Source organism: Rhipicephalus microplus, chromosome X (genome assembly GCF_043290135.1).
Source record: "Rhipicephalus microplus isolate Deutch F79 chromosome X, USDA_Rmic, whole genome shotgun sequence".
Classification (NCBI taxonomy): domain Eukaryota; kingdom Metazoa; phylum Arthropoda; class Arachnida; order Ixodida; family Ixodidae; genus Rhipicephalus; species Rhipicephalus microplus.
This window is the reverse complement of record NC_134710.1, coordinates 68,461,096-68,485,192: the sequence shown is the minus strand read 5'-3', so window position 1 is coordinate 68,485,192 and position 24,097 is coordinate 68,461,096. Positions and strand designations below refer to the sequence as shown.

General features: G+C 45.5%; 2 protein-coding genes across 5 annotated transcripts; both read right to left on the bottom strand.

Annotated features, from left to right (window-relative positions):
- Positions 1 to 7,880: 7,880 nt before the first annotated feature.
- On the bottom strand, positions 7,881 to 9,902 carry LOC142775046 (membrane metallo-endopeptidase-like 1). The gene has a single exon (XM_075876362.1). It carries the CDS (start codon positions 9,900 to 9,902, stop codon positions 7,881 to 7,883), a length of 2,022 nt encoding a protein of 673 aa, XP_075732477.1.
- Positions 9,903 to 13,368: 3,466 nt separating this feature from the next.
- LOC119175917 (uncharacterized) lies at positions 13,369 to 21,164 on the bottom strand. 4 transcript variants are annotated; one of them, XM_075877068.1, is made up of 6 exons: positions 20,500 to 21,164; positions 20,319 to 20,400; positions 19,303 to 19,491; positions 16,611 to 16,797; positions 16,191 to 16,349; positions 13,369 to 15,539 (listed from the first exon to the last, which is right to left on the bottom strand). In XM_075877068.1, exons 1-5 carry the CDS (start codon positions 20,908 to 20,910, stop codon positions 16,319 to 16,321), a joined length of 900 nt encoding a protein of 299 aa, XP_075733183.1. In that variant the 5' UTR covers positions 20,911 to 21,164; the 3' UTR covers positions 13,369 to 15,539; positions 16,191 to 16,318. The 4 variants fall into 4 exon arrangements, with proteins under 4 accessions (XP_075733183.1, XP_075733184.1, XP_075733185.1 ...); XM_075877069.1 differs by lacking the exon at positions 16,611 to 16,797; XM_075877070.1 differs by lacking the exons at positions 13,369 to 15,539; positions 16,611 to 16,797 and adding an exon at positions 17,768 to 17,948 and having other exon boundaries at positions 16,197 to 16,349.
- Between the last annotated feature and the right edge of the window lie 2,933 nt (positions 21,165 to 24,097).

Genomic DNA, 24,097 nt, shown 5'->3' with positions numbered 1-24,097 from the left:
CTGATCGCTAAGTGCTCGCGCTAAGGCCATCGCCGGCGAGTATATACTCCACGTGTGCGTTTCGAGTCAACGTCAGCTAATCTAATACCGACTCATCACTTTAGATAGTGGGTGATTCCACGAGAGATCGACACGGGTCCAAAAGTTGATATTTTAGGTTTTATTGAGTATATTATATTTTGTGCACCTCTCACGAGGTAGCCTGAAAGTCAACTTCGTTTTATTATTAACGGCATTACTTACGAGAAAAAAAATATCAAACTTCACCAACACGAAGGCACCAACTTCGTCACCTGTCATTTTCGAAAATTGCAGATGCTATGAAAAGACAAATATTTTGTTTCAAGGAAGATATTTTTTACCTGAAATGTATGTCTAATGAAGAATGAATTCATACAGTTTCAAGTTTGAAGACCTTAAGGAAACAGTTTTTAAAAATGTCTAATTTTGCGACAGTTTAAAATAAGTTACGTATTCCCCTTTTTTTTCTCCGAAAGTAATGCAAGCAGCATTTTCAAACTTGACACGTTTTAAGAATATAGTGTGTTCATTAGGTACATAAATTATTGCTGCCGTAGGGCAAATGTAATTTTATATATATTGCCTCAAAGTTCTCATACTGGCAAACGTGTACTCCACTGAAATTTGAATAATAAAGAACCCCATCTTCGATTTTTCTTAAAATCTCGTAAATAGACAACCGAAGGCCATCATACAGTAATATAGAAAAACATGTCACATTATTTTGTTTTTAGGGACAATATTCGTGGTACAAATCAAAGCTTTTCGAGAATGCGCCGATAAGTTGAGAAATCTAGAAATCGGAACGGAAAAGCAGCAATGAGTTTCAAACGCGAGTAAACGTGACCGCATTTGGTGAAGAAAGGCTGTTTTAGCAGATAGGAGTAACTATTTGGAACATGATATTCTACAGTATCTGAATTCACTCTTATACGTAGAGCACTGAGACTTCTAATATGTGGTGCCTCTCCATTACTGACACACAGATGGAGCTGCTGTGATGGCCATGTGTTTGCAACACGTTAGGTAAGAGGATTGAATGTTGAATGAGTTCTTAAACGATTCATAAGAAATTTTTATCATTTGGGGCACGAATACTGCCGCATTACACTGAAGAACACGTTTTGGGCAAGTTGTCATCCGTCGTCTGCTCTACGAATGAATGGAGGAAATCTTCGACACTGTAACTCAGTTGCAAAACATCTGTCTATATTTGCAGATAAACTCAAACATGAAAATGTTCCAACGCAAGTGTTGCGTCTCGCTATAAAAAGCATATGCGCTTGAAGTTCTCTCACTGGTATTTTGGTGGTGACTGCGTGAAACAAGAGATGCGCTCAAAATGGCTGCATCTTTTGCAGATCACATTTAGCAGTACGTGACGCTAACAAAACACGACTACGATCAGTGCCCTCAGATGTGCTTAGCCAAACATGCCAAGAACGTATGCCTGGAACACGTGGCAACGATTTCCACTGGCTCTTCTTAAACTGACGGAATGTTTCTAGCTCGTCTGCATTTGCACACAGCAGCTTGACATTCTTGAGCTTCGCGCTCATCTGCGCCACCATTTGGCATGCTGACATAATCACAGCTGAGCTTGCCGCTCTGAGGTTGTAGAGCGTAGCCTGATGCTTGAGTAGGCCACCAACGCCGTCACAAGAGTTCATGCCATGTCCTGTGGCCGAAAAAATCCACTTTATTGATATATGATCTTTCTGACATAACTCGAACAACTGGTACTTGTTTTTGAAGTGACTGCATGCACCATCAGAAACATAAGTAACATGCATGTCAGGCTTAAGTTGTTCCTTCATATAGTTGTGGATTATTTGTAGAGCAAAACAGGCATGTGCAGCATCATGGCTTGTGTCATCACTGATGACGGCAAAACTTTGAATTGATTACTTCCTTGTGATGACACACGTGAATATAGACACCTGTCTTTTGTGCCAGTGATACGACTGTACCTCATTCAGTAAAATGGCTGTCCAATTTTCGGCGAAATCAAAGTGAAAAATGCAAGATTCTTTTTCTTGTTTCTCTTTCGCCTGGCGTATTGCTGATTCTTGAATGTATCTTATGTAATCATGGGTAATCCACTTCACGAACCATAAACTTAGCTCTCGCAGAAAAGCACTTGCCAGGGCTGTTTTTTTTACTAGATCGCCATTTTCCCATACTGCATAAGCTACCTCAATATCTTCAGGGATTCCTAAACATGTGGCTGTCAGAGCCTCCTCCATAGCACAATAGTCACAATGGCCTAAAAAACAATCACTTGTAGGGGAGCTGCAAAGACATAGTTCTTTCAAGAAGTCCACCGTGTAGGCACCATCGGTGACGTCTTGTAGGGCAGAAACACACTCCGTGGCATTAGCACAGTATATACGAAGGCACACTTCTTGGTATGGTGCAAGAAGAACCCACTTCGGCCTCAGTGAATGAAACTTTGAGAGCCCAATAGACGTGTTAGGATTAGCTTCTCTAAAGAGACGGTAAGCCTCTCGCACCGAACGGGTCATAAACCTTTTCGAAACAAGCTCCTTTTTTCCGTCAATGATAACAGATACTGCATCTTTTTTGTTGGGACTCTGCCGAGAGCAGCTATACTCATCTTTGGAGTAGTAAGCCATAGCTGCCTGGACGTCTATTGGGTTCAGCCGTTACCGTTACCACATTTGGTGCTAACCATATCCCGTGTTTTGCGCGCCAGCGTCGGGATCTGTATATCATGTAAGATGACAAGTTTGGTATAAGCACTCCGAGTTTTCGGCGCTCTATATCGCTCGGCAACAGTGTCAACAAACGCATGCGCTCTTGATACGAAGCACACGCTTCAAAGGCTTGCTTGAAGTTCTTGAACCACTGGGCACACACACTGCATTTTAGATCTGATGGTTGAAAGTGGCGGTTACACACGTTACGGTGGCATTTCACGGTTACTGTAGAATTGCTGCCAAGTTGTCTTGGCTCTGCATGAACTTTGCTATTTTGCGCATGCAGCTTCTCCAGTCGCATATGTGACAATGCTTCAGGCGTGTTTACGCACCGCTCTTGACTTCTGCTTTTTTCATCTTCCGGCAAAAACTCATCAGCACTTTCAGCTGAGAAGCCATTAGACGAAGATAGCATATCTCTGAGGCGTCTGAAGCAGTTCTGGCAGACGTGGTTGTTGTTATGTGCATGGCGGGCAGCTTTCGGCAAAAGCTTCTGGAGGGCAAACAGGCCGATGTCTTTGACCTTGCGGAAGGTTCTTTGATAAGGTATTTTATTTTTATGCAACATGAGGTAATCTGAACAAAAAACTCTATCCCGGCTGAAGTGGTCAGCCATCGCCACGCTCCTTGAGGCTCGAATTAGTGGCAATGCAACTATGCGTGAAACCAGCAGCACGAAAGTGATCTATCTGTCGTCTGTTCCTATGTCTCTCCCCTTTAATGAGAGCAGACGTAAAACAGCATGCGCAAGTATCCGCAGTGCGAATGCAAAACTGAAGTATAGTACGTTAAAATGAATTTCAGAATGTTTTTGTCGATAAAATTTCGGGAGGCGTAATCTTTGTCCCTACTTTGAACCATATGATCTAAAGCATTGCCTCCGAGATGTAGCGCACAGCAATTCATTTGTAGAGCTGACGACGGATGACAACTTGCCCTAAAACGTGTTCTTCAGTCTAATGCGGCAGTCTTCTTGCCCCAAATGATAAAAATTTGTTATGAATCGTTAATGAACTCATTCAACATTCAATTCTCTTACCCAACGTGTTGCAAACACATGGCCGTCGCAGCAGCTCCATCTGTGTATCAGTAATGGAGAGGCACCACATATTAGAAGTCTCAGTGCTCTACGTATAGGAGTGAATTCAGATACTGTAGGATATCGTGTTCAAAATAGTTACTCCTATCTGCTCAAACAGCCTTTCTTGACCAAATGCGGTCACGTTTACTCGCGTTTGAAGCTTATTGCCGCTTTTCCGTGCCGATTTCTAGAGTTCTCAACTTATCAACGCATCCTCGAAAAACTCTGATTTGTACCACGAATATCGTTGCTAAAAACAAAATAATGCAACATGTTTCTCTATATTACTGTGTGGTGGCCTTCGGTTGTCTATTTACGAGATTTTAAGAAAAATCGAAGATGGTGTTTTTTTATTATTCAAATTTCAGTGGAGTACACTTTTGCCAATATGAGAACTTTGAGGCAATCTATAAAAATTCACATTTTCCCTACGGCAGCAATAATTTATGCACCTAATGAACACACTATATTTCAAACGTGTCAAGTTTGAAAACGCTGCTTGCATTACTTTCGGTGAAAAAAATGGGGAATACGTAACTTATTTTAAACTGTCACAAAATTATACATATTTAAAAGCTATTTCCTTAAGGTCTGCAAACTTCGAACCGTATGAATTCATTCTTCATTAGACATACATTTCAGGTAAAAATTATCTTCCTTGAAACAAAAATATTTGTCTTTTTATAGCATTTGCAATTTTCGAAATTTACAGGTGACGAAGTTGGTGCCTCCGTGTTGGTGAAGTTTCATATTTTTTTCTCGTAAGTTATGCCCTTAATAATAAAACGAAGTTGACTTTCGGGCTACCTGGTGAGAGGTGCCCAAAATATAAAATACTTAATGAAATCTAAAATACCAGCTTTTGGACCCGTGTCGATCTCTCGTGGAATCACCCTAGTAATATTTAAGTGTACTACCATTTACTTCGCCTATGTTCCGCAAGGAAACTTTTTCTACGAAATGTTATTCGGCATTCGTGGCATCTTGCGCAGATGGATTCAAGCAACCAACAACGAATGCCTGCGATATCTGCATCGTTGCTTATTTCCTTCACACATGCGCAGGTTCATTAGCATGCACAATGCATGTGTTCTTCCGTTTTAACAGGAAGAAATGATGCCTAGTCCCGCCAAAATTATGACATTTCAGTTTTGTTTTGTTTTTCATATTTAATGGACCCAATAACTAAAATTTATTATTACACGCAATGGTAATAAGTAGAAAAATGTCTGTGGACAAAACTTGCGTTATGTTTTTTTTATTAGGCTCCGATAAATATACGTATGCGAATGCAAACATTACAAGTTGTAGCGTGATAGATAACTTGGCGATCTTCTCACCGATAACGTGAATAAATAGGCACTGTCTGCTCAAGAAGGAAACCAGGCTGCAGGAATACTGATCGATGAAAATTCAGCAAGCACTCTATTCCTAACCATGCCCCGCCGCGGTGGTCTAGTGGCTAAGGTACTCGGCTGCTGACCCGCAGGTCGCGGGTTCGATTCCCGGCTGCGGCGGCTGCATTTCCGATGGAGGCGGAAATGTTGTAGGCCCGTGTACTCAGATTTGGGTGCACGTTAAAGAACCCCAGGTGGTCAAAATTTCCGGAGCCCTCCACTACGGCGTCTCTCATAATCAAATGGTGGTTTTGGGACGTTAAACCCCACAAATCAATCAATCTATTCCTAACCATTGCCCTTGTTTCTTATCTCGAAGACATTGGTCACCGGGCATACGTTTGTTGCCTCTGCATCCTTGCAGAGCACATAGTTTCCGCAGGTAACGGCGCAAACACTCAGCGTCAAATGTAATCCGTATCGTTCCGCTGGCCATTGAACACTGCACTTAATTGGTTCACCAACGATAAAATGCACCTCACACTTTCACACACAAGAGAGAACACAAGCAAGTGCTGAACACTGAAACACGTTAGGGGGTGTGTTATCGCAGACGAACTTTATGAGCAGGCCTTTCCATGCAGTGCAAGGGCTGCACTGCGTAGTAATAGCATGGGCAGAGAAGCTAAAGAAAGATTGTTCGTAATATTAAAAAAAACAGTCATAAATTCTTTCCTCATTACACGTACATAATATCGCTGGGAGAAAGAAATGATATTTCTAAAACCTAGTGATCACTTCGACCTTGAATCAAGCTTGGTTATTCATTACTAGTTTTAGTTCCCTCCACACATGGTCGCGCTTCAATCGCAGCTCTCACAACTCCCCATGCTGATGTCGCTGGCAATAGCTTCTGAACCATTTATCGCCCGAACTTTCGCGACCTATTTGAATAAACCTTGCACGACGCACGTGCGTCACATCGTCAATACTTTTCACGAAAATATACGGTCGCGGCGTGCCATCATTCAAATTTTGTCGCTCCCGCGAGACGGGACGCCTAACACCGTCGCGACGCGCCTTGCACGATCAGTTTAGATTTCGCCCGTCAAGTTTGATTATGATTATCTCGAGCTAAGCGCAACTTTCGCGATTAAAAAAAAAAAAACGCCCGACGCGCAGCACAGTCACAGCGAAAGCTGCCTTTCAGATCATTTTTAAACACTCTTTGGGTAACTGTTACAAGCACACCTGCAGGGCAACCACTACGCCATAAAACACCATAATTACTAGGCCATCTTTCGTCATTCTTTAAAAAAAAAGCGTGGCACCCACTACACACAAGAAATTTTGTCCAGTTTTTTATGCTGTGGATGACAACGATCAAGAATTGTGCCTGAAGCTTTTGTAATGCGAGCATTCGATGACCCACTCATTACGAAATTTGCCTTGTATGACGCCTGGTTGTTCCTTTGCTGTTTTAAAACGCTGTTATTACTCATATTAACGAGATTCCTTTCCAGACATGAAGCCTGCCTAGAATTAGTTCGCACCGGAGTTTCAAGCACCGGCATGGCTCAGTGGTTGAATACTGGGCTGTACCCGGGCGAGCCCAGTATTCGGACCGGGCTTGTGATTCCACTGTGTCCTTGGTACTTTATTTACTCAGCCTTCCTTTTTATTTCGCGCGATAGTGGCAACGGACACAGGCAGCGGCGGCGTCGGACAGCTATAAGGTGCCGAAAAAATGACCCTTGTTGTAATCTCGTAACACAGCTATACGGTGCCGAAAAAATGACCCTTGTTGTAATCTCATAACACATTTCGCTGTAAAACAGGTATGCCATAAATTGACAGGTACAACCTTGTAATATAAACGTTTGCCCTCAAGTAAATAATTTGATGAGTATATCCGATTGAAACGTCGACAGAAGAAATTCGCTTTTCAGAAGCGTATACCTTCTCCTTACCCGTGTTACAGCAACCAATAGCCTATTCATAATCTACGTTATGTATATAAACGTAGCAATGTATGTATGTATGTATGTATGTATGTATGTATGTATGTATGTATGTATACATGCATGCATGCATTTATGTATGTATGTATGTATGTATGTATGTATGTATGTATGTATGTATGTATGTATGTGCAGCGTGCATACGCACACTGCACATACACGCTCCACGCGAGGTATGCTACTTAAAACACTTCTTTCCAAAGTTTAGTCAGCTAATCTGCGCATGTTCATATACATGCTATAGAGCATTTCGAGCATTACCTACTTGATCAACCTAATGAATGCACATGAGTGTAAGACAGTACAACAGCCCTGTCATTTTCTCACAAGCGCTCACGTCGCATTAATGCCCCGCACATGTTGCAACTCGGGCCATTCGAGCGTCAGCATCACCAGTCATTTCCTCTTTCTGGCGTCGAGTTCACCGCGCGTTGTGGCATGGTCTACCACCAAAAGCAGCATTTAGAATAGATGTTGCTGTTACTCCTCTCTGACAAGTCGCTAGAATGGAGCGCCATAGCTTCCATGTAGTAGCCATATGGCACTGACGGCACGAAAACAGACCACTGTGACAAACGCCACTGGAACCGAAAAAAAGGTTCACATCCCGCACCTCGGCGCTGCTCAATGCATTACCACGGTACCCGTGCCCGACGGATGACAGCCATGCCGTCTGAAACCAGGTGCAGATTGATTGTTGCTAAAGAGAGACCCAGAGTATGCATGAACGGTCGGGTCTCATGGGCGACCCTGCGCGACACTCGTAGGCTGAATGGAAGGAAGGTGTGTTCCAAAGAGCAACGTTGGTGCGGCGCTCCGCGTCCATTCTGTCTTGGCAGAATCCAAGCGCGAAGTAGATGAAAAAAAGTTGCTCAAGACTCAAGTCCTCGGCATTGCGCAGTCTCAGGTCTTGCCGCATTCGTCGATGGCGATGGCGAAGATTGTCGCGAAAAAGGCGCAACACTGGAGCCAGTGCCAAGCTGTCCTCGACGGGAGGGGGCGTTGTGCCGTACTGACGTGCCAGGCATCGTCGCGCACGTACGCCTTCGTCCCACGTGGCGTCTGTTTCGACCCAGCTGAACAGGAGACGCAAGAGACAGCGTGCAAGGCGGAAGCCTGCCCGGGGAAGCTGGATCGACTGCAGCTCGTCCAGTTTCACCGCGCTGCGGTTGAACATGAGCAGCGGTACGTCTACGCGATTGGCTTGGACGTCCGTCATACAGTCAGTGTCCATCGAAGACAGCTGCCACGAATCCGCAGACCGTAGCTTATGTTCGAAGGCATGCGAATGGAGCCTGCAGTAGGCCAGAAGCGCAACGTCCAGGTCATGCGGTGGTAGAGTGGGGATAGCCGAGCCATTGCGCAGCTCTTCAGGCATGAAGAGCCGTATGTTCGTACTCCCAAGAAACGCGGCCGCCTTGCGTCGGTCACCCGGCGAAAGCCACGACAGGCCGGGTAACGCACGCACCAGAGCGCGTCGAACGTCCTCAGCTAGCTTTGCAGCACGAGAGGGTGTGCCAACGGCTTCGATGCTTGCGAGCAAGAAAAGGTGCGGTAGTGCCGGTTCGAGTTGCAGCAGGCAACCCCGCCAACGTGGGCCTCGCGACTCCGCCAGCCTGAGACCGAGCTTGTCGGGCAAAAGATAGGCGAGTCGCAGCAGAAATCGTAGCCCCATGAAGTTGAGAACAGTGTCTGCTGGAGTCGCTGCCGCCGTCGCCAGCACGCAACGCAGGCCATCTGTCTCAAGCAGCACTTCTGTTCCCTCATGAACACCGCTACTTAGTAACCGGCCTAAAAACTCGACTATCTGGGGAAACCCTGCCAGTCGCGTCAAGTGAACTGCGCTGGGCCGGCAGCGCAGCAGGCGCTGTTCCAGACCAGAAAGCTCTGCGGCGTATAGAGGCACTAAGAGTCGTGGTCGAAAGGCACCCAGTGCTGCACTAAGGGCCTCTCCGGAAGTCGTGTTGATCAAGTTTGGGGGACCCAGGCGTAACACACTCTGCTCCGGGCGTGAGCTATGGCTTCCGGGCACGACGTTGAGCAGAGTGTGCGCTCCAGCGAGCTTTATTACTTGGGCTGCAATAGACCAGATGGAGACGGTTTGACGCAACGGCACAGCGTACGGCCAGTCCGGCAGGCCAGCCATGGACAAAGCCTGACGCAGCGCGTGGACATCGTAGTGATTGGGCACCTCGCTACACTGGCTGTAGAGACGTCGTAGCGGTTCCAGCGGGGGGCTCGTAGAGGCCCTTCGCAGCAGTGCCGATAGGCGGAGCTCTAGGTCCCGGCGTAACTGGGTGTCTCCGGATGCATATTCCTGCCGCCAGCCTTGACAAACAAAGCCGTAAAAGTTCTCGCATGGGTCGTACTCCCATGTGAGCAAGTCCACGAGGTAGCGACCCTCGGCCTGACACGACCGCGACACGCACACATCGTACGGTGGTTTCTCGAGGGCCGAGCGGGGCAGCACTGTAGTAGTGGCATCGGGCAGCTTGCGACGCGGCTCCAGGACGACTGGTGACACACCCTTGCCATTGAGGTTGTTAACAACTGTGATGACTGCAGTTAGCACAGCCATGAGTGTGAGCAGGTAGGCAAACACCTCACGCTCTTCGGTCCAGGAGCTCGGCTGCAGTGCGCTAGTTTCCCATTCCTCACTGAATGGCTCGGCGGCCGCAGGGTCGGGCGCCACTGCTGCCGTCCGCTCAGCGGCCGCACACATAGTCGACGCCACGGTGCTCGCCGCGAGAAAAACACCGCTGCTTGCGCCACATTGCGCCAGGGCACGAGGCAGTCGAGAAGAACGAAAACTGAACTCGGAGGTTGTTCCCCTTAGAAAAAACAAAAGGCCTCGACAATGAGCTTCAGACTGACTTCACCGATTATTTTTACCGGTGCATCGGCTGCAGTGACTGGATGTTGCCATTTCATTTTAGGTACAGAGAAAAATTCCTGGGCTAATTTAGTATTCTACTTCTTCTTTGTTGAAAACTCCCATACTCATTGCGAAGAGTTTTGTTGGCTTGATTCTCTACATCCTCGCGTACTTTTTTGTATATTTTCTTCGCTGGTGTTGCAACTTACTTATTAATTTAATTTCTCTATGCCCGGTTCTCATGGCTATGCAAAGTATGATACGGGCACCTACATACATCTACACCGAAAGAATTTTGTACTTTAAAGAGAAAAGAGTGCGCTTTCTCTCCTTTCTGAAATGTGCGAATGAGCAAAAGCGGAATACTGAAGATATGGTGACCACGCTCTGAAGTATCATAACTCCTCAAGGTAGCTATATTTTAAAGACCAAGTACTTAGTGTCTAGGCGCGTCCGTTGTGCGTTGTCCCTTGTCCGGTACAGCACATGCAAGGTACCCTCTATATGCTATGACGATGACGCAATGTATAATAAGCGCGCTCCAGACCACACATTCTCTTTTTACCATTGGTGGAAACAATCGTGAAAGTGCTCTCGCCCACGAAAGGCAAAGGGACAACGCCGACAACCAGCTGCTGCATGACAGCAGCTGGTTGCATCAACATATCAATTCTAGCATAAAACTGTTGCTGTTTTCAGTGAGGTCTCATAATTCCAGTTTTAGTTGCAATAATATTGTGTGAGACTTTTGCTTTAAAAATACACAGTTTCGCCGCAAGAGTGAAGCAATAAATGCGATAGCAGCAAATTGGATTCTCAGGCGAAGAACAGCCAGCAGATCTAAACGTACAGCGTGCTGCTCAATCACAAAGGACGAGGGAAAAGAACACACCCAGGATAATCGTGAAATAATAACGTTCGCAGCTTGACACTTCAAGTGCGCTGCTATAGTGTTCTGAGTTTTAGTGTTCTGCTTAAATGCTTAATTGGGCATGGTTAACTATTGAAGCAACGAAGCTGTGTAATACCAGTGAGCAAGTATCACCCAGGAAGATATGTGGGGTTTCACGTCCCAAAACCACCATAGGATTGAGACGCCGTAGTGCAGGGCTCCGGAAATTTCGACCACCTGGGGTTCTTTAACGTGCCCCCAAATCTGAGCGAACGGGTCGACAGCTTTTCCGCCTCCATCGGAAATGACGTCGCCGTAGCCGGGATTCTATCCCGCGACCTGTGGGTCAGCAGCCAAGTACCTTAGCCACTAAACCACCGCGGCGGGGCTAACCTACAGCATTCCTGAAATCGTCCTCGTTTATTTTATTGTGTTGAACACGCATAGCTGCACGGCACTTACTACAGAGGGCTTCGTTTTTTAGGGGCGAAGCTCCTTAAGGCGTGGGTCTGTCCGTCCCTTATATGTATGTAGTATAGTACGTAGCCACCGGTGGCACATACCCGCTCTAGAGCGGGTATGTGCCACAGGGGAAGCGAAATGGCTGTACTTGAAGTGTTCACTATAGATGGACGCATGGACGGACGAACAGACAGACTAGCAGATGGACGGACGGACGCACGAACAGACAGACAGATAGATGGGCGGGCTTACGAATGGACGCACGGATGATCGCGCAGACGGACGGAAGCAAGAACGAACGGACGGACGGAAGCACGGAGACGGGCTGACGGACGCTTCGCCCCACTAATCTTAATTCACTCCGTGGATATTCCGATTTTTTTCTCTTTTTTGCGTGAAATAAATACCACGCAATGTACGTGCTCATTATCGTATTCCCCGTCACAGCGTACTGTGATTCTCCCACAAAGGAAAAAAAAAATATGCGCGAACGCCCTCACGTCTACACTACGGCGTTTCGAAAGAGCGAGCAACCTATGCCGTCAAACTCTGTTTCATGGATTTATCGCCAATGAAGGCTGATAGATTGGCATGGCGCAACGTTTAGCACATAATATAGGCCTAGCTCCTACAGAAATGATGAAGTCAGCAGGCTGCCCGACAATGTGGCCAGCGCGCACCGCCATCGCAGGGTTCGCATCCCGGCTGTGGCGGCTGCATTTCCGATGGAGGCGGAAATGTTGTATGCCCGTGTACTCAGATTTGGGTGCACGTTAAAGAACCCCAGGTGGTCAAACTTTCCGGAGCCCTCCACTACGGCGTCTCTCATAATCAAATGGTGGTTTTGGGACGTTAAACCCCACATATCTATCAACCGCCATCGCAGACGCCCCATGCACCGCGGTGGTCTATTGGCTAAGTCACTCGGATGCTGACCTGCAGGTCACGGGATCGAATCCCGCCTGCATTTTCGATGGAGGCGGAAATGTTGTAGGCCCGTGTGCTCAGATTTGGGTGCACGTTAAAGAGCCCAAGGTGGTCGAAATTTCCGGAGCCCTCCACTACGGCGTCTCTCATAATCGTATGGTGGTTTTGGGACGTTAAACCCCACATATCAATCAATCAATCAGCCATCGCAGACGAGTCTGCTCGACCTGCAGCGCTGGCCGCACTGTGATGCCATGCCGTTGCGCTCCGAGATTTCCCCTAAGTGTGAAACAGACTGTACGCGCAGTTCAACCACATTCTTTTTATGGTATGTTATTACTCGAGACGTTTCAGGGGTGCCATATTACAATGTAATCTATAAAGCTGAAAGTGACTTGTGCTAGTGGGTAGCATGCTTTTAAACCATGACCAATTACGTACGGTAAATATTTTACGTGCTGTGCACCCACTACATGCTCTTAAGGCAATACGAACAGTAACGTATGTGACTTTTGTAATGGGTGACCAGATTTAAACCACGAAGTCGTTATGATATACTTACATTTTCTGACGCCCGATGACAATGTGCGCTTGTAGCACGCAATATTACTGCAACATTTAATGTTGTGTTGTGAAGCCTGTATACAGGACGCGTGTTTGTAAAGCATGAACATTAATTTCTCTGCATTTCCAAGCAAATTATTTTAGCGGGATTATTTTTTGTGGGCGCGTGGCTGTGTGGTAGAACACCTGCTTGACATGCTAACAGCCGCCGTTCCATCTTCCCTCGGACCCGGAATTTTTGTATTTTCTTTGCAAGTTTCTCGATTTTTTTTTCACGGACAATATGATGGTTTTTCGCTCACAAAGAACGAAACTCACACCGAGACCGAAGCCGTCATTTCTGCGAAACGAGCTCATTAATGCTATCGAGTTAAAAAGTGAGCACCAGTATGCTTCGCGTCACCCATAAAATGCTGTTTTTTCGTCCCGCTCACGCTGCGATTGTTGGTGGAAAGAGGATCAACAAGATTACAAAAAAATATGACTTTTATTTTTCTAAAAGAGGCAAGCCCACTTTTACTGAAACTGAGAAAAGCGCAGTCTTTTGTTACTGGAAACATGGTCAGGTTTGCTCCAACAATTATCGTTTCGGCACGCTCATGTCATCGAAGTTGTGGCTAAAATGTATATTATTGATGAGAAAATTTTGGATTTGGCTCTTAGTGATCGGAACAATTATTGAGGGCTTGAATTAGCTCATTAACATAGTCGAAATCGCAGTGAATGAACCGTCATCATTATCACCACCATGATCACATTCAGCATGGCTACGCCTATTGCAGGGCAAAGGCCTCTCCTATATTCAGCCAATCAACGTGGCCGTGTGCTTGCCGCAGCTGCGTTCTGTCCGAAAACTTCCGAGTGTCATCTGCCCACCTAACTTTCTGTCTTCCTCTCGTGCATCTATTTTGGAATCCAATCATTCAGCCTTTAATAACCAGTAGTTATCCTGCCTATGCGCTACATTGTGCGTACCCTGTTAATGTCCATTTCTTCGTCTAAGCTTTGGATTTGAGAAGGGCAAAGATCCAGGGATATCATGTCGTTGAGTAGGTCATCAAGTGCTGCGTTAGCAGCAGGGCTTCCTGAAGATGACTGGGGGCATCAATGGCTAGGCCTGCAGAGCAGCGTGCATCGAAAGGTGATAGGGCACCCAGCACGACCTTCGGCAAGCGATTGTGCAGAATGTCCAAAGTTCAATACAGGCATACAAGCGTGGTTCGCTGAAGTAGTCACAAATGAGTGCAATGGAGCTATACCGCGTGTCAAGAGAACGTACAAGGAAGGGGTAATCAGGTAGTACAGATTCCGCACAGTACACAATCCAAGAGCTCAAGGTGTACCTCCATCGGCTACATGAACAACAGGTGATGAAGTAAAAACCTTGCGAAGACAGCGAGAAAAGTGAGCGCTAATGATGGACAATTGGGCACCAGAGTCGATGAGTGCCGAAAACGGCACGCCATCTACTTCGACGTCTAAAAGGTTTTGTCGTGTAGCCAGAGTCAACAGAGAATTTCTAGGTCGATAAGCCAATTCAGCATCACCTTCGGGAGCTGCACTGATTAGTTTTCCGAAGAGGGGCAGGGACGGTGAACAACGGGGCCTATCCGACCGAGAACCTTGCTGGTTGTGCGGGGACGGCAAGCGGTCCGAAGATGGGGCCGAGGTTGGGGCATCAAGATTTGCTCATCAAGGGAAATTATCGGTAGAGGGCGATGACTGTGGCTGAAGTGGGACGGTTTTGCACGACCAGCGGTATTAAAGAGCCGAACAAATTGTTGCATGACTCGGCGGCTCTTCGCTTCTTCACGGTTGTACTCCATGATGATGTCGTCGATGGTGGAGCAGGCTTCGTAAACAAGTAAATGGAAGGCATCATTGGCGATGCCCTTTAGAATATGACTGACTTTGTCAGCTTCGGACATTCTGTCGTTGACCTGCTGGCACAAGGCTAAGACATCTTGGATGTACACCATGTACGGCTCCGTTGAGGTTTCTGCACGGCACGAACCACCAGATTCATGCAAACAGTATTAGCTACCAACAAAAAAAAATGAATAGTCAGAAAAGTTGTTTCTGGTCAGCTTGTCGGTGTGCGATTGGCTTACCAAAAAGATCTTTCATTTTTTGTTTGCAGACGTCCCAACTCGTCAATTCCTTCTCGTGCGTGTCGAATCACGCACTAGCCGTTCCCCTCAGGTATTAACTGACGTTCGTAAGCATTAGAGTTGAGTCGCACCAGTTGGTCTTGCTGGCACGCTGGTAATCAGCTAGCCACTTTTCGAAGTGTAGGTTGTCAGTTCCGCAGAAAGTACCAGGGTCTCGTGGATGGGTCACAATGACGTGGATCGGAGCGGTTGGCTTAACGGGGGCCGGATCATCGGATGGTGTATGCGAATTGTGTGAAACCCCAAAACTCCTAAGCTACCTTCGTGGTGACAGAAGTATGCTCTTATGATACTCGTCACTGGCTAGCTACATCTGAAACCAAGATATATGAGCTTCAACAATAGCTGCTTTGTCAACTGGGCCATAGGTGCTTCACAGGTGTGGTGGCTGTGATGTAGTGCTATTTTTGCTAGCGTTCCCCGCAGCAACCAGCTCCTTGACAGCAGACAGAAGGTGGCTCACGTCAGCTGCAAACACAATGTATTTACCAATACAGCAATCAGTCACTTTTCGTAAGCCACATGGACTGAGAAGCAGCAAAGAAGAAATGTAATTTCAGTAGCCTGACAAGCATATTCACCATCTCATGCACATTAGAGGAGTTATATTTGCTAGAGCAAAATTTTTTTTTCTTGCATGATATTCCGTTTGTCACTGAATATTGCAGTTATTTGGAGGTTCTTTCATTTAGCCCACATTACACTTGCTATCAATATGGTGCTAGAAAATTCTTGTTCCAAGTGTTCATATTCGATGCTATTTTCAAATAAAGCTCAGTTGGAAGTTAGCACCCTGTCCTTTTATGTTGGCCAGCTCGGCTGTTTCTTCTTTCCTGTGACACGCTGTTCCAGTTCTAGTTCCTGGCATTTTAACAAAATGATGGAGAGTCACTGGTTACATTCGTCCAAGCTGCCGCTGTCGCAGAATGCAGTAGCAGAATCAATGAGTGTGTGTTCTTTCACATTTAAATCCATTTATGATGCTCAAAAAGTCTGTGTATACAACTGCCTTGTATATATTTCAAAATCTCTGAAGTGTTTTCCAGCCACCAATACTGCGTAAGCCTCTGCTGTAGAAGTGCCAGTGTATGATGCATACTAGCAATGCTGTGTGCATACCGTAACGTGGTGGTTCTTTGATGGCGCAAGCAACAGCATCTCCTTTCCTTGCCCTTGGATGCTTGATCTATCACCGGATGCTTGATCTGGTCACCACTCTGTGTCTGTGCTTGCATTCTGTCTGCATTTTAATTATAGTGTAGAGCAGCCAACTGATACCTGCACAAAATGATTTACATCATTATTAGAAGTGGCACAATGTAGCATAGGAATGTGTGACGAAAGCTGTGGCAGAAAATTGCAACAACTTGCAATATGAAGCAGCGCATCATTACTAAATGTGCAGCTCTCACACACACAAATTTGGCTACATAGAAGCATTACTCTAATTTTTCAGAAGCCAAATTTGTAGAACTGGTGAATGAAACTATCGCCTGTAATACTGTATGTTTGCCACACTTTCATATTCCACGTACATACCTGGCTTGGATGCCATGGCAGGAGAAGGCATAGCTCTTAGATGCAAATCTGTTTATAATAGCATGGAACGATTCCACGGCATAAGTTTGAAAGTTTGGCGACATCTTTCTGATGTCTTCCAGAAGGTGCTTATTTGACACGATGCTGCACACCTTGTCATAAGCTTCTGTGTCTAGAAAAAAAAATGCTGAAAGAAATTAAGGGATTTCAAGTGAAAGTTATAGACATTATCAGTGCATCAGTCAAGCAGTTGACATTCTTCTAAAGCTGCCCTGCACCCCAAATTCTGCATGTTGTTTTTATCAGCAGTTTGCTCACCGAGTCGCAATGATTTCTGTGGCACAAGTGAAGGTAGTGAGAGTAAAATGCTGGACATCTTAATGTCTTTGTCGAGTGGGTTTCCGCATCAAATGCAGTGTTGGGCATGAAACTATTCTGGAAACAAAAGTGCGGTGAAATGATGGAAATTTGCTGGACAATTTGATTAGCTTTTCTTTAAGAATACACTGTGCATGCTTGCAATCTACTTTCGGTGAGGAATTTGCCTACAGTGATGTGTTTCACAGTTTTCATTGCTGTGGAAAGACGGGAATTTGGCAGTGAAATTTTGACTGCTGAGCAGCTGACACTTGGCAGAATTGAACAGCCTACACAAAGTGCAGAACAGCCTACATAATGGGCAGATCTCATCAAAATATTCCACTTGACAGGTCTGCATCAAAGCAAAACCATGCATTCCTGCATGGAAAAACAAAACATTCTCCTGTCTTCACCATATCTGACCCTTCATTTGTCAGCACAGAGATGTCTGATAACCCTTCTGCAACATAATCCAGCAAAAATTGTAGTGGCGGCTAGTGGCAAGAAGGTCACAATCTGTTGCAACAATCTGGTAGAGCATAGTATAAGCCACGTTCTCATTGGAACTAAATTGGCGCGCCACTGGGTGAACGGAATGCAAAAAAGATACGCTAATTTCTGACCTCTCATTTTACTTTAAAGTTGTAAGCTTCAGTCAATCCACAAAATTGTTTTTGAATTCATCTCAAGAAAATACAAAGAACACGGTGCAATGAAAAACTTGGAAAGTAAGATTTGGGTGCATAGCACTATTAGCGTTCAGAAAAATTCCGCTGCACACATGAGCAATGCATTACCTGGTTCTAACCATTTTCTTGCCTCCAATTTCTTGTGCTGGTACTTTGGATAAAGCACACCGTGTCCTCTGTGCTTGTCCTTTATGTGATTTAGAATAGACAGCCAAACAGCCACAGCCATGCCACCATCACCACTGCCAACTCTCAACACTGCCATCACCACTGCCAACTGCAACTGTACCTGAGCCAACATAACATGAGAGAAAAAATGCAGCAGCACTCAGTGAGCTTTCCTGCCTTTTCAACTTATTCAATTTGTAGGGAAAAGTCGGAAACTTTAGTTATTTACTAGGAAATAATGTGATGCATAAACAGGAAATCAAAAGATGGAGCATCTCATTCGCATGGTTACTTGGAAGTAAAATGTTCCACAACATACATTTAGTCCAGCAGTATGCTACAGAATATGACTGCAGCTCCCAATCACCAATTACTCGATGGCACATGACAAGACCAGGTAATGATAACCATGATAAAAAAAATGGCATTTTTGATAAACCTAACTGTTTCCTACCACATCTTATGCTCACATACTCTGACGAGTCACAGAGGCTGCAATGGTGGAAAGAGACATACAGAAACTCTACAACGTCTTTTCAAGTAAGAATTAAGACGTGAAAAATTGAAATGTTATTCTCGCCTGGTGATGGCATTAATGGTTGCCAGTTCAAAAATATACAGAGGATGCTACGGATAGCTTAACATATGCTTTGAATTCGATACACTGTGAACCACCACTACCTGAGAAACATTAACGAGAAGGCGGAGAAGCTCATGGAGCAAGAAAAAGTGAAAATTTCATAATACGTTACCATATAATTGCCACAAGGGTTTCTTGGGTTCACAAAGGAAAAAGAAAATTGAAATGTGAAATGATGTCTACCTTTGTCATCATCCTTTCTTTAGCATGCTTTTATATCAATTGGAATGCCACATCGTATTGAGCAAACATTCCATACGTCAATGTTCATAGAACATAATTAGGTGAAATTTTGTATTTAATTTTCTGTAAGTGTGACCTTGAGGAACTTAAAATATTTTCCTTTTCTTGATTCCCATATTCACTTATCTTTAAACATACAAAGTCAAGATATTATTAACTCCTAATACCAACACCATACCTGCTACGCACGACGGTACTGATGATACACTCTGTAGATGGCACATTTACATTCTGTGGAAGCCACAGCTTCCTTTTTCTAGGACTTAAAAGCACATTGACATAAAAATCAATGCACATTGCTTTGTTTAGCTGCGTAAAGTAGCCACGTACAGATTAATCTTAAGATGGAGTGCTGTTTGCTGTAACAGCCTCCTTCATTAGCAGCTGGATCAAACACAGAGAACGTTGTCATACCAGAGCCTTTGTAAACCGCATATTGAAACTTTAGCCAAGTGAACTCTGTGGATATGTTGGTACTGGAATTAAACCACCATAATGTGAGCGAAATTTCTATGGTAAGTCAGCAGCAACGGTGGTGACACAGTTTAAATTAAATGTAACAGCGGTGTCATAACAAAGTATAAACACATACCGATTTCAGCACTCGTTTTTACTGCTTGAACACCAACATCTTGCATCACAGTCATTGCTGAAGTCTGGGTGGCTTTGGAGGCCTTTGGCACTCTGCACTGTGTCAGGTCATTGCACTTTTCAGTGTGCTCTGGGGAAGCTGCCACATGCTCAGCGATCACATCGTCACCATCGTGAGGAACTTGTGAATCTATGGACAAAAAATGACGCAGAAAACTTAAATCAATTTCAAATGTTATCGCATTGGGAAGGGTTGGCTTGCAATATTATTGCAGTTACTTGGTTTGAATACACAAAAATCACATAAACACAGAAGAAATAGAGAGGACACTGGCTTACAGATGCCACTAAAATGGGTACAATGCCTGCCTGCTCCTTCAAGAAAATAGCTGAAAAAAAAAACAGCTGAAAAAAAAAAAACAGGGGAGAAAGACAAACAACTTTCTTAATAAAGTCCAGAGAAGTTGATCTCTGGCAAGCCTCTGCTCTGGCCTAGGAATCGGCCGTGAGCCGTTAAGCTAGGGTGGCTTCCTCGCAGACGAGTACAGTCACACCGAATATGAGCTGCAACATGTTGTTCGTGATCAAAATATGACTGCACTCAGCAGTGAGTACGCGGACCTATGATAAAGATAACATCACTTCCAGCTGGATGCTGTGAATTTTAACTACAAGTGATGGAGGTGAAGCAGGTACAGCTTGAACTAGCTAAACTTGAAACATTTCTACGATGTCGTCCACAATGCCTATATTACTATAGATTTAAGCACGAGGGTAGAATGCTTGTTCTGTGCTCTATCCTCTGGCACATAAACAAAACCAAATTAAGGCGAATGGCCGGCAGCCGCTTCTAATGGTGCCACCTGTTGACGTATGTTGCACCATTGAGTTTTCCTTTTTTATTGTAACAAATAAAAAGTCCGCATGCCAAATCACCACATCAATTGAGCTGAAAAACGCAAAAGGGTGTCTGCTTTGCATGCCGTAAGCGTTCAGAGATTGAATCGGCAAACAAACCTGGGCTAGAAAACTGCGATGTTTCGTCGACGGCCGGCAGTTCGTAAGGACTCCCGCACGAAGTCCCTGTGTCACGAGATTCCTGCAATACATATATTTACCGCAAGTATCCTGAAAAGTGCAATAGAAATTTTTCACGCGCACTGCAACTCGCTCGGCCCAAAACAGCAGACATACGCACCTCGAAACAGGGACGCTTGCATGTGGGCTCTAATGCTGGAGTTGCGTCACGATGTTGTGCTGAAGCAGCGTAGAGCGTGGGCACAGCTTCTGGCTCCAGATATCGCTTCTTTGGCAGCGCGATGCCGAACTCAAGAAGGTACCGATGGTTCCCGATCCGGTAGCAGTCGGGGCCGAAATGCAGCGAGCAAATCCGGCTTCGCTTGGCTGGCGTCCAGTCACAGCTGCTATAGCGACGCACAAAATCTACCCACACTTGTCTCACCGCCGGGTCGTTCGGAAAACTGTGCATACTAACGTCGCCCCCGGTCTTGGAATCACAGCCTTTGACGGCACAAAGAATGGGTGCCATCGCGAAACAGGGATGCGGTGATCGGAAAAACAATGTAATCACACTCGCGTCCTTTCGCATACCACAGAGGTGTCTCAGCGCTTGATCACTGTCGATGTGACCACGAAGCGTCGCAGCAAAATGGACAGAGCACAGCACAACCACGAATGTTGTTGTTGAGTGATTCTAGGAGGAAGAAGGCACCTAATTTCGGTCTGTCGACACGGCGCAGTGCCCTTACGAATGACGCCGGTCGGCGGCGAACCGCTAGTACAGTGCCTATTCCAGCAACTGTACCGCTAGGCAGGCAGTCGAGAGGGTACGCTGGTCGCACTTTCTTCCATTTTATTTTTGCGAGTACCCCAACGCACACGAATATACATGACGTCACATTTTTCTGTGCACCTGACTTGAAACGTCAAGCGCTGTGCCTGACGGTGGAGCTGCCTTGCAGAAACTGGGAGATGAAAACTTTAAAATCCAATTAAAATGTTTTATACGTGTTTCCCGGTTCTGGTGTGGGGAGAACGTTAACACTACATACAATGGAAACGAAAAACGTCTGTTTTGCCGCAACTCCATATTGTGTCAGTTTAACACCCGTTGGTTCCCTGACCCACTCTGCTCTATTCCTAAAGAACGACAAGGGCAAGATGGAAACTTGTGATCGAAAATTCGTAAACAGTTGGTGCACAAACGCACAAACACTCACACACACACACGCACACACATTCGTGAATACACAAACACCTGAACAATTGCGCAAAACGACCGATAAAAAGATTGATTGATATGTTGGGTTTATTGTCCCGAAACCACCGTATGATTATATGAGAGATGCTGTAGTGAACGGCTCCGAAATTTTCGATCACCTGGGGTTCTTTAACGAGCACCCAAATCTGAGCGCACGGGCCTGCAACATTTCCGTCTTCATCGGAAATGCAGCCGCGGCAGCCGGGACTTGATCCCGCGACCTGCGGGTCAGAGGTCGAGTCCACTTGACCACCGCGGCGGGGCGACAAAAAGATGAAAGGAAGAGATAGGTATAAGGCCCCTCTTGCACGCATGATCCAGCCATAGGAGAGGACGTTGCCTGGATCGCCTTTCCCACTTCGCTCCATCTCTGTGTGAGCGATGATAAGAAGTGTGGCAGCTTGGGCTAGTTGGTATGGCATGACGATAGTTATAGCGCGAGAACAAAACGACGACACAGAGACAAGGACACGAAAGACACGATCTTTCGTGTCCTTCTTGTCTCTGTGTCGTCGTTTTGTTCTTGCGCTATAACTATCGATGATAAGAGTTTTGCTTTGTTCTGGGCGCTCTCAGTTTCCAGAGAGGAAGAGTTCTTCACCACAAAATCCCGGATCCTATAGCCATAGACAGCTTCGTTGTAAAGCCCCACCGTGGTGGTCTAGTGGCTAAAGTACTCGGCTGCGGGCCCCAAGGTCGCGGGATCGAATCCCGGCTGCGGCGGCTGCATTTTCGATCGAGGCGGAAACGCTGTAGGCCCATGCGCTAAGATTTGGGTACATGTTAAAGAACCCCAGGAGGTCGAAATATCCGGAGACCTCCACTACGGCATCTCTCATATAGTCATATGGTGGTTTTGGGACGTTAAACCCCACATATGAATCAATCAATCAGCTTCGTCGTAAAAGCTTATGGAGCGAAATTCAAGGAAACTTCTTTTTCGCAAAAGTGCGCTTTCCCATTTGCCAGCCGGCTTGACTAATTATATAAGCCCCGCATCGGGGTTGCCTGAAACATCATCTTAAGACGACTTTAGTGTAAGAAGTTTTTCCAAATACGAGCCCTGCTTGTTTTCGTGACTTCTTTTCTTGGGTTCAGCAAAAAGAATGATTGCTTGGCTCTCCAATAGATGTTTCTTACAAAGGTCTAACTTTTTACTGCGCTAGGCACACAAAAGAGACGGTAGCACTTGCATCTTTCGTCGCCCTGTGGCATTGCCGTTTTCAAGACGCACTACGAAAAAAAAAAAAAACGCACCAATATAGTGTGTTACAGATTTACGACAAGACAACGTGACTGTCACCTTAGGAGTATGGAGAACGCCGGGGCATTGGCGGAGGAACATATAAAGAGAAAAAAAATCAGGAACCCCATTAACAGCTAATATTATATGAAAGAGAAATCAACGCTGGTGGTGAACTGCTGGTTATCTTTTTGGAAAAATTTCTCGTATCTGTCGAATGCCAGCAGATGACACCATGGTTACGCTAACCAATATTTAATTGTGCTTTATGAACGTGGCATGTGCTTGTAAGGTGGGACATTAGTGAGCGCTAACAATAGAAAGACACTCACCGGACCAAATTACAGCTTTTTGATGTCCACTGAACATTTTGAGGCCCCGTCCAGAGAACATTATACCTAGATAATCAAAGGCTATACTGTAATACATGCGGCAAAATACAATCAGAAAAAATAGGCCAGGTCGCCACGAACAATCATGATTACTATTTCATATTACCAAAAGTCAGGCAACATGTTGTAGTGCGACTTTATAGACAGTAGCGAGTGTGTTTTAACATCGAAGCTGTTTAGGCTAGCCGTAAATTGTGTGCGCGAAGTATCGGAAAACTACCATCATCAAGAACGCGCACTGTGCCACTGAAATTGGGCAAATCCACAACTCACCCCTGGTCCACCAAACATGAAAAAGACAACACTTAGCCCAACAAACGGCTGCCAAACGAGGGCGATGAGTCCGAAGACTCCGGGTACGTACAACGAGAGAATACTAGCAGACGATAACCGAAATGGTGGCTGCCAGAAGGCCCCGAAGTGATGGAAGGCCAACGGCGATGTGCCCGTAGATCAGTGAGGGGTGTGAACGCTTGATTTCAGCGCGAGTCCGTGTCGTGTCTGTGAGAGTCTGCGGCTTAACGCGAACCTCTCCGCGCTGACAATCAACATAGAAAGAACTAAATTTTTCGTCACTTTTCACGAACAAAACAAGGACGAAGACAGGAATGAACTCGGACGAGTGCAATTTAACAACCGGTTTGTTATTTTTTATTACATGTTAAGTACCAAATATAATCTGCGTAATTGCCTAAAAAAAAAAAAACATGCCTGCACTGAAGGCGCAGCACTGTCACAGCACAAGCTAGAAAAACAGCCTTTCAGAGCTTTTTCCAAACACTCATTGGGTATAACTGCTGCAAGCACACTTGCTTCATACCCACTACGGCATTAATAATAGAAATTTTAGGGTAGTATGCTGGCATTCACAATGCAATTT

Coding starts and splice junctions, on each gene's coding strand:
- LOC119175917 (XM_075877068.1), bottom strand. CDS start 20,910: ATGCGAAAGGACGCGAGTGTGATTACATTGTTTTTCCGATCACCGCAT. Junction 19,492..20,318: donor ATCGCAGTTTTCTAGCCCAG/GTTTGTTTGCCG, acceptor TTTTGTCCATAG/ATTCACAAGTTCCTCACGAT. Junction 16,350..16,610: donor TGCCATGGCATCCAAGCCAG/GTATGTACGTGG, acceptor CATTTTGTGCAG/GTATCAGTTGGCTGCTCTAC.
- LOC142775046 (XM_075876362.1), bottom strand. CDS start 9,902: ATGTGTGCGGCCGCTGAGCGGACGGCAGCAGTGGCGCCCGACCCTGCG.